The 12,426-nt window shown below is 46.2% G+C and overlaps 2 protein-coding genes across 2 annotated transcripts in view; one reads left to right on the plus strand and one right to left on the minus strand.

Moving 5' to 3' along the window:
* Nucleotides 1-12,426, plus strand: part of LOC116622250 (zinc finger protein 256-like) — a 115,279-nt gene that overhangs the window by 29,903 nt on the left and 72,950 nt on the right. The gene's annotated exons all lie outside the window — the stretch shown is intronic.
* LOC116622273 (zinc finger protein 154-like) lies at nucleotides 880-4,902 on the minus strand. Its single transcript, XM_032388627.1, is given in 2 exon segments — nucleotides 880-2,433; nucleotides 2,436-4,902. Coding segments are annotated over 2 exon segments (1,128 nt in total). The 5' UTR covers nucleotides 3,421-4,902; the 3' UTR covers nucleotides 880-2,290.

The raw sequence follows: 12,426 nt of genomic DNA on the forward strand, positions 1-12,426 counted from the left end.
CTGTTTTTAGGAAATCCCCTACATTGACTTATGCTCTAGGAAGGGCTCCTTGCCTCAGTGGTCAAAAATTAAGTGAATAGGGGCGCCTGGGTGGCTCAGTCAGTTGGGTGTCTTGCCTTCGGCTCGGGTCATGATCTCGGGGTCCTGGGATTGAGTCCCACATCAGGCTTCTTGCTCAGTGAGGAGCCTGCTTCTCCCTCTGCCTGCTGCTTCTCCTGCTTGTGCTCTCTCGCTCTCAAATAAATAAAATCTTTTTAAAAAATTAAGTGAATAATGAAGACTTTCCACCATTCCATTCAACAGGAATACTGGCTGGGTCATAAAGTTCCCATAATTTGAAGGAGATATCCCTTCTCTATGTCCTTATTTTTTTCTCTGCACAGAAATGGCCTTGAGGACAGCCAAGAGAGGCTACAAGAATCCACAAAACTTTTAGGTTATTTTACCTTGTGCCTAATGCTGTATGATTATAGTTCAGGTCTAAGAATTTTTGTAATACTTGACAGCCACAGTTATTGGAACATTGTGGATAGTCGTTTAAAAGAGGCACATTCTAAGCACTTTGTTAGTCTCCTCCTGCTGCTGTTAATCTAGCGTTTTGTTGTTGTTGTTTCTTTAGTAATCTCTACACCCAAGGTGGGGTTCAAACTCCAGGCCCTGAGATTAAAAGTCACATGCTCGGGGCGCCTGGGTGTCTCAGTTGGTTAAACCGCTGCCTTCAGCTCAGATCGTGATTCCAGAGTCCTGGGATCGAGCCCCGCACCGGGCTCCCTGCTCATGCAGGAAGCCTGCTTCTCCCTCTGCCTGCCGCTCCCCCTGCTTGTGCTCTTTCTCTCTTTCTCTCTCTCTTGCTATCTCTCTCTCTGTGTCAAATAAATAAGTAAAATCTTAAAAAAAAACAAAGTCACATGCTTTTGTGACTGAGCCAGCTAGGTGCCCCTAATCTAGTGTTTCTGTGGCAATTATAATTTCCCTTACAGTCTTACAACCAGTGACGCTACCCTACAGAATTTTGGACATCAGGGCCCATAGCCCTACTGCAGGACCTGGGAGGTTTTCCTCACCGGTGCTGACCACAAGGCAACATCCCCTGTGAGTAAGAATTTCATGGTGCTCTCAGAAGCACCAAAATGTCATGAGAACTCCTCCCTTCTTAGGTTGACCTTGGAACCTAGAAAATATTATAGCATTTAAGCTATAAATTAGAAAAAAAAAAACCCACCAAACTACAAATTAGGACCAGAATGCCTGCAGTCTTTCACTGGAGGCCTTGGGCAGCAATGCAAACAAGGGCAAAACTGGAGAACTGCTCTCTGCCATCATACTGTCACCTCTGAGGCACACAAAGCTTGGTATCCCAACAAAAGGACCATCCCTTTGTTTGTAAAACTCAACTGTTTTTAGATCATTACATATAGTGAACAGAACCCCTAGATTAAAGGTGGCATAACAACTAAGGCCTCTATCATCATACAAACCAGAGCATAGGAAGGCAAGTTTCTCCTGGATTGGTGACTTGATGGCTGGGAAATTCCATCACGGGAATCACTTGAAACCAATACCCCTGGAAAAAGTCCATGTTGTCAAGTCAAGAGCATAGCCCACTGGGCCAAAAAATGGGACAGGTACAAGGCACAGCCCATCAAAGAGAAAAAATAAAGGAGTACTCACTAGGACTTCTCAGTAATCTCTGCTGTGAATGGAAAACACCAAGGTGCCCTTCCCTGAACTCACTGGGTTGGATGAATGATGTATACCACAGGCACCTGCCAGGTAGTGGAGGTGAAATGGCTTCTTCCGCAGAAACTGCCAGGGCATGAATCTGGAAGGACCATGGGCAGGTTAAAAAGTTGCAGTGCAGCTCCAAAATACTTGGAATTTTTGTGTATGTTTGGATGAGGTTCAATTCAGACAGCACTCTCATTAGGGATCGCCCCAAATTTTGATATATGGAACAAGTAAATTGTACATCCCTGCACATGAAAGATATTTTTACCCATGTTAAATTTGTGGTATCCAAAGAGTGAAGGCTTTTGGCTTCTGGCTTTCTCACATTCATTGTATTCGTAAGACCTTGATGCCGTGTGAACTGTTTCATGAGGCTGGTGTTTTTAGTAGGGGATTTCGGCATACAGTGCACTCTTTCCTTCAGAGTAAGCATTTTGGTATTTTAAGAGCCTGAAGCTGTAGTTCTAGGATTGCACATATTCCTCAAATTATAAGATCATTTTCCAGTGTGAATTTTCTGATGTGTGGTGAGGGGAGAGCTTTGGCTAAAGGATTTCCCACATTACCCACACTCATAAGGCTTTTCTCCAGTGTGAACTCTCTGCTGTGTAATGAGATTAGACATATATCTAAATGATTTCTCACATTCACTGCACTGATAAGGCCTTTCTCCAGTGTGAATCCTCTGATGTTGAAGGAGCACAAATTGTGACGAAATGATTTCCCACATTCACTGCATTCATAAGGCCTTTCTCCAGTGTGAACTTTCTGATGTGTAATGAGGCTGGATATATGTCTAAATGATTTCTCACATTCATTGCACTGATAAGGTTTTTCTCCAGTGTGAACCCTCTGATGTTGACGGAGCACCACATTTTGGCGAAATGATTTCCCACATTCGCTGCATTCATAAGGCCTTTGCCCAGTGTGAACTCTCCAATGTTGAAGGAGTGCAGAGCTTTTCTTAAAGGATTTCCCACATTGACTGCATTCATAAAGCCTTTTTCTGGTGTGAACTCTCTGATGTGTAATGAGGTTGGACTTATATCTAAAGGATCTCCCACATTCACTACATTCATAAAGCCTTTCTGCAGTGTGAACTCTCCTATGTTGAAGGAGTGCAGAGCTTTGGCAAAAAGATTTCCTACATTGACTGCCCTCATAAGGCCTTACTTCAGTGTGAATTCTCTGATGTTGAATGAGATTAGAGTTTTGGCTAAAAGATTTCCCACACTCACTGCACTCATAAGGCCTTTCTCCAGTGTGAACTCGCTGATGTCTAATGAGGTGGGAATTTTGGCTAAAGGATTTCCCACATTCACTGTACATATAACATCTTTCTCCAGGGCAGATTGTCTGGCACTGAACAAATGGGTATTTGCAGCTGAAGGTTTCTGTGCAGTCTCCCCTGTTGTAATGAGTATTTCCCCTTGGAAAAGCATACCCACACTTGGTTCCACTATTTGACTTCTCCCTGATGTGTGTGGCCTGTTGATGAAATCCTGAGTTGTCCAGGAAGTCCTTCCCAACCTCCCCGAGGGTAAAGGGCTTCCCGGACACACAGAATTTGCAGTTGTTCACAAATAAGGCTCTCCTTACATTGCTTCTCAATAGTTTCTCTCCAGTGCCCTGCTTTTGGTGCTGATAAACGTTTGCTCTGAAATAAAATAGTTTCTCACATGTCCCATACATGCATAATTTCTGCCTGTGATGTGTCCCCTGGTATGCCCAGATGAAAAACGTCACTCAAGATCAAGCCACGCACCTCACAGGGATTGGCCTTCTGGGAAGATAGACCTGCACTGACAGTCCTGATCTGTGATCCCCCTTGAACTGAAATATGCTGCTCAGAAAGTGCTTCTTCATCCTCTGCTCCATGCTAACAACCTATAAGCAGAGAAATACTGGTGAAGTACACGTTGACTTTGTGTAGGGAGACAGCACTATTACAAATGTATGTCTGACAAACCCAAGAATGAGTCCATGGGATTGTCTGTAGGACAGGGCGGTTGGGTTCATGTTGAGGATGAGGCTGCTTAGCAGTATTGGCCAACTGAAGATGACAGAATGGAGGAGATCTCACAAGATGAAGGGCAAAATCATGAGATGTGACACAAAGAGAACAGGCAGGATCTACACCTCAATCCTCTGCAAACAACTTTCAGCAGCAATTGGTGACACATGAGTGCTATGTTGAGTGTTATGTCCACGTCCTTGAAAATCCAACTGCAACAGAGTTGCTGTTGTTCAGAGATTAAGAATGTGCCTACCTAAAAAAAAAAAAAAAAAAAAAAAAAGAATGTGCCTACCTCATGACACAAATGTATACGCCAATGTCTACAACACTGCAGATGGACCAGTATGAAAAAGCACTGAGATGTGGAGTCCAGAGAGGTAAGGATTATCCTTGAGCTAAAAGAGTAAAGAGACAAGTAGTAGAGTTGACAAGGTGGGTAAGTGTGAAGAATGGGTAAAGACAGGCAAAAATGAGGTGTGGGTGCCACTGTGATTGGCACCAAAAGACAAGCAAATAGGTCTCTGGTATGATTTGTACATAGCCCTGGTGTCATGCCCTCCCCCAGGTGATGCTTCTTAGGACCAGGCTATGTTTGAATTTGTCTTGCTTCACTTGGATTCCTTTCCATCCCGAGAACCGCTCCACACCTCCTTAATGAGCAACTACACAGAACCTAGATGATTCAAATACTAAGGTAAAGACAGGACAGATAAGCAGCTCTCACTGAACAAAATTAACTCAGCACATGACAGACCACAAAAAGGGAAACTAAATATTACAGAAAGAACCTGAAGAATAGCCCATGGTCAACATAAATAATGAACCAAGTCAGAGATGGCAATTTCTGGCACAAGGAAGAATGAAGAAATGTTAGCTAGAGGAACGAAGTAGAACCTAGGATAGCTTGGACCTAGAAAATTCACCTGGTGATGGAGAAGGCAAGCAAGATGGAATCCATGACTGCAAGTCTTCTGATTCCGGATCCATACCTTCCAGGCTAGGAGTAACAGGTGTCGGGCCTACTCAAGGAAGGAGAGGGCAGTGTTCACACCCCAGCCCTACCAACCGTAGCACCTATTCAGGGAACCGGGAAGGAAGCAGTGCCCAGGGTCCTGATGTGAAAAGGGCTGACATGCCAATGGATAAAGGAGAAGAGCAGAGACTAGCTCATGGTACAGGGGTACATTTGAGGGCCTTACCCAGTGAGACCACAAGTGCCAAGTTCTCCAGCATCACATCATGGTACAGATGTCTCTGAGCCTCAGCAAGGAGACCCCATTCTTCCCAGGAAAAGCAGTACACAGCCTCATCCTTAAAGGTCACACCGACCTGTCATGATTGGGAGAAATGAAACCACAAATAGCCACTTTCCCAAAGACCTATAGTCCATTCTCACATATGCCTATCCTATGCCCATCCTCCCAATTCCCCAACTCAGAGTAGAAACTATGGGCTTGGTGCTACTGGTGCTGTTGTCTCCTTATGGGGGCCATTAATTACTAGGCCCAGCTATCAGCAATAAGAAGCAGGCAGGCAGATATCTAAACTGCGAACCTGGCATAGAGGCATTCAGCACCCCTGCCAGGCAATTTCCCTGGTATGGACAACGTCATGCAAGCCCCAGTACCAGGACCCGGGACCCTCAGACGTACTGTCTCTCCATGTCTACATCACTCTAGACTGCACACCCCTCACATCTCCCGTACCACAGCTCTGCCCATGGCCACCACCACCTCACCGTCCCTCTACTTAAGAATCTGCCTGGCCTCCACACATGTTCAAGTATTTTCATCACCTCCTTTTCACTTCACTGTTGAGGGTGGGATTCCTACTTAGAGTTATGGGAATGGCCAGACACACAAGAATACTGGACAGAGGCGACTACCAGCACCTTATTAACCATACATATTCACAGCCTGGGATAGGAGGTCACCACACACCACATAGGGCTACATGGGGTTACACTCTGGAAAACACTGAACAACCAGCAGCTGTGGGATTCAATTATTTAGTATCAAGAGGGTAGGTGCCCCCTGGTTCCTACAAGAGGATACAATTCTCTTTTCTGAATAACCAGAAAGAGCAGACAAGGAAGTGAAACCCACTACAAAGAGATAAGCAGGAACTATTCCTGATCCCTTTTATAAAAAGGGTTCAGTTAGAAGACCTTATCTATGGGGCACCTGGGTGATTCAGTTAAGCATCCAACTCTTGATCTGAGCTCATGTCTTGATATCAGGGTCATGAATTGAAGCCCCGCCATCGAGCTCCATGCTGGGTGTGGAGCCTACTTTAAAAAAATTTTAAATTGGGGCGCCTGGGTGGCTCAGTCGTTGGGCGTGTGCCTTCGGCTCAGGTCGTGATCCCAGCATCCTAGGATCGAGCCCCGCATCGGGCTCTCTGCTCAGGGGGAAGCCTGCTTCTCCTGTTCCCACTCCCCCTGCTTGTGTTCCTGCTCTCACGCGCTCTCTCTCTCTCTGTCAAGTAAATAAATAAAAATCTTTAATTAAAAAAAAAAAAACTTAAAAAAAAATTATTTTTATTAAAAAAAAAAAGACCTTATCTGCAGGAGCAGAGCGAAGTGGGGAACTGGTGCTCAGGCCATTTATGTCCTGGTTTCAACATATGTTAAGGTAGCATATAATATTGTGACTTAATTTCAGGCCTTATACCACATTTAGCAAATGGTATCCAGAGATTGCTTGTCAAATTCATACAGGAATCAATAGTAACCTAGACTTCCCATGGCTCTTGTTAGTGGTACTAATGCCAAAGTCTTCATTGAAGGCCTCCCTGCTTGGCTCCATTCCTTGCCTCAGTGTTGGCAACAAGAATCATGTGTTGATTTCAGATACCTACAGCCCTGTTCCACTTCTTTTTTTTTTTTTTAAGATTTTATTTATTTATTTGACAGAGACACAATGGGAGAGGGAACACAAGCAGGCGGAGGGGGAGAGGGAAAAGCAGGCTTCCCGCGGAGCAGGAAGCCCAATATGGGGCGTGATCCCAGGACTCCTGGATTCTAAGGCAGACACTTAACGATTGAGCCACCCAGGTGCCCATCCTTCTCCCACTTCTATACTGCACTTGCTGTTCCCTTACCAGTTGACCTTCCTCTTCCTCTGTCCACGTGACCTCCATTCAAGGCTCAGGCCACTGGTGGCCCACCCAAGGCCTATTGACTGTAACAGATGACATTTGCCCCTGATATCATCGTCTAGGTTGAATGAAACATCCAGAGCACACCAAAGTGGCCAAAAAATCCTGGAGGAGGCCACAGAGCAGTGAATGAGCACCAACTCCAACCTGACAGTCCCCTTGCTTCAATTACTCCTAGGCCTCCCATGCCCATTTTTCCCTTGGAAGCCTTGGTCACCTGCCACACTATCCTGTCCCCAAGACATCCTCCTTTTGCGGCCAGAATCCAACCACTTTTCCTAAGCCATTGCTCTCATCCATTAAGCGTCCCTTGGACTATGGCAATAGCCTCTACTCTTCCCTTCCTCGTCCCCCAACCCCAGTCTGTTCTCTACTCTACAACCTGTTAAGACCTTGGTAAGATGGCCTCTCCCTCCTCTGATCCAAACCTCCCACCACCTCAAGATAGACAAACATCTTTTCAGGCAACCATTTTTATCCTGACTATTGTCCTCAGCTTTTTTATCTCATCTAAAAGAAAGGAGAGGGCTCCCTGCTCATGGGGAGCCTGCTTCTCTCTCTCCCTCTGCCCCTCCCCCTGCTTGTGCTCTCTCTCTCTCTCTCTCTCAAATAAATTAAAAAAATCTTAAAAAAGGGGGGGTGCCTGGGTGGTTCAGTCAGTTGAGTGTCTGCTTTCAGCACAGGTCATGATCCCAGGGTTCTGGAATCGAGTCCCACATCGGGCTCCCTGCTCAGCGGGGAGTCTGCTTCTCCTCCTACCTCCCTCTGCTCATTCTCTCTCTCTCTCACTAACCTTCTCTCTCAAATAAATAAATAAAATCCTTAAAAAATACTAAAAAAATACATGAAAGGAGGAGCACCTGGGTGGCTCAATCAGTTAAGCGTCTGCCTTCGGCTCAGGTCATGATCCCAGGGTCCTGGCATTAGGCCCCACGGTAGGCTCCTTGCTCAGCGGGGAGCCTGCTTCTCCCTCTCCCTCTGCTGCTCCCCCTGCTCGTGCTATCTCTCTGTCAAATGATAAATAAAATCTAAAATAAATGAATGAATGAAAGAAAGAGAAAGAAGAAGAAGAGGAGGAGGAAGAAGAAGAGGAGGAAGAAGAGGAGGAGGAAGAAGAAGAAGAGGAGGAGGAAGAAGGAGAAGAGGAGGAGGAAGAAGAGGAGGAGGAGGAGGAAGAAGAAGAGGAGGAGGAGGAGGAAGAAGAAGAGGAGGAAGAAGAAGAGGAGGAAGGGGAGGGGGAGGAAGGAGGGAGGGAGGGAGGAAGGAAGGAAGGAAGGAAGGAAGGAAGGAAGGAAGGAAGGAAGGAAGGAAGCAGACCTGTGGTTTCCTGACCACCACCAACTCTTACCTGTAAGCATTTGGAAATCTTGGAACCAGTTCCTGGAAGAACCCTCCACACCTGTTTATACTGGTTGCCAGTAATGGGAATACCTCTACATAAAGTGGACACAGACATATCCCAGGGCTTGGGGTTTCAACAAGGTACTGACTTAAGGTCTGGAGGAGGAATAGAAGCACTAAGTCCTCCGACACCACAATCCAGAGAAAATGGGGGTAGAGGTTGGGCCCTCTGATGATCTGTGTGGGTTTCGTAAGAGCTTCTGCAGTCATGGGAACGTGTGCAAAGAGACAGGCATTAGAGAAATAGGTTCATGGTGGAGTTCAATGGGTTCATTCTTCCTTGTATTCATCCCTAACCCTGGAGCTAGGTGACCTAAGGGTAGCTGTCTCACTCCTGGGCCTCAGTGTCACCTCTTAACAGCAGTGACCTCAATGAACTCATCACCCTCCTCCAATCTGCTCTTTCTTTGAACTCCTTGGGGGAGTTTTAGTTTTTAAAAATTTATTTATTTGAGAGAGACAGAGAATGGGTGGGAGGGGCAGAGGGAAAAGAAGAGAGAATCTCAAGCAGACTCCCTCCTAAGTGGGGAGCCCCACACAGGGCTCCATCTCATGACCCCGAGATCAGGGCCTGAGCCAAAACCAAGAGTTGAAGGCTTAACTAACTGCGCAACCCAGGTGCCCCTCCTTGGGGAAGTTTTAAAAACCTAACGGAGAAGGTGTCCCTCCTTTGGCCAAAACTCTCCTTGGGCATCTAGAGTCCTCAAAAGAAGGGACACACCTCTGCCGGCTATTCCAGGCATGACTCTGCCTCACGCTTTCTGTTCCCTGAGGGCAGAATCCTCCTGCCTCAGGCCCCCCCTCTAGCCTCTTCCACCAGCCGGCTCACACACGGCCCCCTTCCCCCCCCATTGGCACCTCCCTGTTGTGTGGGAAACAAAAGCAGAAGTAAAATTATTAATAATTTCCCTACTACCTACAGCCCATTGACAAGTCCTTGAAATGGGCAGAGTACAATTCCTCTAGGGACTCAACTGCCTCAATGTTAATACCTTGCTAAGGGCAACAGGTAACAGCCCAACCCCAGGATCCTGTAACTCCACCTTACCATAAAAACTCCCTTGTAAACTTCATCTCTCCCCACCCCCCACAAGATACACTTTGGCAATCATCCCCCAAGTATATGACCCACCGATATACATCTGAAGGGTCTCATGACTCAAGTTTTATTAGACAGTAAAATGACCCTTTCCCAACAATAGCTGCCCCTTCAAGATCCTGGAAATCTTGATTCCAAAATTCCTTAGAGACTTACACTACCCCTAACCCCCTCCCAACTGGAAAGTATATACATAACCCCAGTGCAGCTCTTTCTGCCCACAGGTCCTGTCCCCGTGCTTTAATAAAACCACCTTTTTGCACCAAAGACATCTCAAGAATTCTTTCTTGGCCCTGGGCTTTAAATCCTAATGGCTTTCCTACATCACCTGTCCTGACACCGGGGCCTGGGCGGCAGGGACTCAAGCAGGCGCCCCCTGGTCAGGTCTTTAGGATCTGTAGGGGGGCAGGGCGGGGAGCACTGGGTAGGGGGGACGATGGTTTACCTGAGCCGGGTCCCTGGGCGCGGCAGCCGCCATTGGACTCTCCGGACTGAGCGGACACCCAGGCGGGGGTCCCTGCTGTCCCCCGAGCGGAGCAGCCTGCCCACCGGGGACCCACCTCTCTGCCTTATGGACACGCCCTCTCAGTCGCACCACCACGTCCCCAGCCTGCACAGACCGCACTGAAACAGACCCAGGAGCAACCAAAAGGAGCAGCACGCGGAGGGCACCGGAAGTCACGCCCTGACCCCTGTGCTCAGAAGGAAACGCCTACTATCTAAGCCTTCATTGGCTTCCGGGAAACGTAGTTTGCCCAGTGCACCCCCGAGGCTGCCAATTCCGCACCTGACTCCAGGAGGAAAGACCTAGATCCGTCATGAGGGGCACTGGGAGATGGCGTGCTCCTGTCCAAGGGACGTTATGAAAATGGCTAGAGAAAGAAAAGCCATCCAGCACTTCCCTCCCTTTGGTGTATAGAGGCATTTCAGGGTAAAAAAGTAGAAAATTAGGAAAATTTTTCTTTACATATGATTTCTGGGTAATAAATGCTTAAGTCCTGATAAAATTAGGTAGAATACAGACATGTCTCAACAGCTTATGAAATAATGGATTTAACCAAAGATCATTAGGCAATTACTTTAACCAAAAAACATAACAACAGCTGGCACAATAGATAATAGTCCAGTTGATGAGGTTTTAGAATATAGGGGCGCCTGGGTGGCTCAGTCATTAAGCGTCTGCCTTCGGCTCAGGTCATGATCTCAGGGTCCTGGGATCGAGCCCCCCATCGGACTCCCTGCTCTGCGGGATGCCTGCTTCTCCCTCTCCCTCTCCCCCTGCTTGTGTTCCCTCTCTCGCTGTGTCTCTCTCTGTCAAATAAATAAAATCTTTAAAAAAAAAAAAAAAAAAAAAAGGCATCTCTGGTGCAAAATGGTGGTTCATTAAAGCACTGGGCCAGGACCTGTGGACAGAAAGAGCTGCTGCACCGGGCTTGTGAGGGGTGGCTGATTGTATACTGTGGGGTTGGGGAAGGTAAGGAAAAGGGAGGTTTCAAAAGGATTTGTGTATGTTAAAGAAGACTCACAGGATACCAGAGGCCTTGCCATTGTCAAGTTAAGGTTGTTTTTCCTTCTAGTAAGGCATTAACATTAAAATAGTTGGGACTTTCTGGAGAGACATTACACTCTCCCTGCTTCAAGTATCTGTCAATGGGCTGCAGATAATAAGGACATTTAATTGTATCTACATTCCCTTCTGGAAGCTAGGCCATTGATAGAAATGCTTTGTTCTTGTAGATTGCTAAGACATTGGTAAACTGAGGATTGTGATCTCTATAAGTTAACCATTTGTTTTTCCTTTAGGGCAGCCAGGAGTGCCTGAGGAATGTCACATAAATCCCATGGGGGGCGGGGGATTGTGGGGTGTCAGCTTCCGCTTTGTCCTCAGCTTGCCTTCTGTTCCCTCATCACAGTCGGCAAAACTTATAGTGGATAAAGAAACCTAATAACAGTTGACCCATTGTGCAAAGTTAACATCAGGAAACAGACACTCAGACTTAAGAGCATTTGTTTGTGATACAATCAGAAGTCTCAACCCTGCCTATGGAGCACTGTGGCCAGGGTTAATCTGAATTTGACTGATGCCTGTGATTCTAATTATACATAAATTGGAAGCAATGTGATCATGAGATAGGGAAGCTGAAGGGACCCGATAAAGAACGGCTTTTTGCTCCTTTTCCTGCTTCTGTTCTTGCTAGGACGTGCACACCTACTCTACACATGCCTTATAGTACCTATAATGTAGGTCCTCCTTGTAAAGGTCAAGAAGTTAATGATTCCTTTGAGTCTTCCAGCGCAAATAACATCGAAGGAGTGACTGGTCGGGGTCATCATGTGTTTTCCAAAACCGTTGACTCCACACGTTGACACCAAGACCCCTGGCTCTAGGGTATAACTGACTGATGGAGGACACCTGAGCACTCGTCCTTGTTTTGACCAGTTCCCGGATACCTAATACTACATGATAAATCATTATAGAGTATTCAAATATCTCCTGAATTGTGCATTTCATTTCAATTTTTATAATATTTTATAATTAACAGAAGCCCATCAATTTAATGTAGTTGAATTTATTTTGATGTATTTTATGATGATGCTTTTTATATCTGCTTTGACAAAATCTGCTCTGTATATTTAACAAAGGGAATTTCTTCCATGACCTTTGTTTTTCTTTTTCTTTTTTTCTTTTAGAGAGGGAGAGAGAGAGAGAATGTGCAAGAGGTAGAAGGACAGAGAGAGACTTTTTTTTTTTTTAAAGATTTTATTTATTTATTTGACAGAGAGAGACAGCAAGAGAGGGAACACAAGCAGGGGGAGTGGCAGAGGGAGAAGCAGGCTTCCCATGGAGCAGGGAGCTCGATGTGGGGCTCGATCCCAGGACCCTGGGATCATGACCCAAGCTGAAGGCAGCCGCTTAACCGACTGAGCCACCCAGGCGCCCCCAGAGAGAGACTCTTTTTTTTTTTTTTAAGATTTTATTTATTTATTTGACAGAGAGAGACACAGCGAGAGAGGGAACACG

Source organism: Phoca vitulina, unplaced genomic scaffold (assembly GCF_004348235.1).
Source record: "Phoca vitulina isolate PV1807 unplaced genomic scaffold, GSC_HSeal_1.0 scaffold52, whole genome shotgun sequence".
Classification (NCBI taxonomy): Eukaryota; Metazoa; Chordata; class Mammalia; order Carnivora; family Phocidae; genus Phoca; species Phoca vitulina.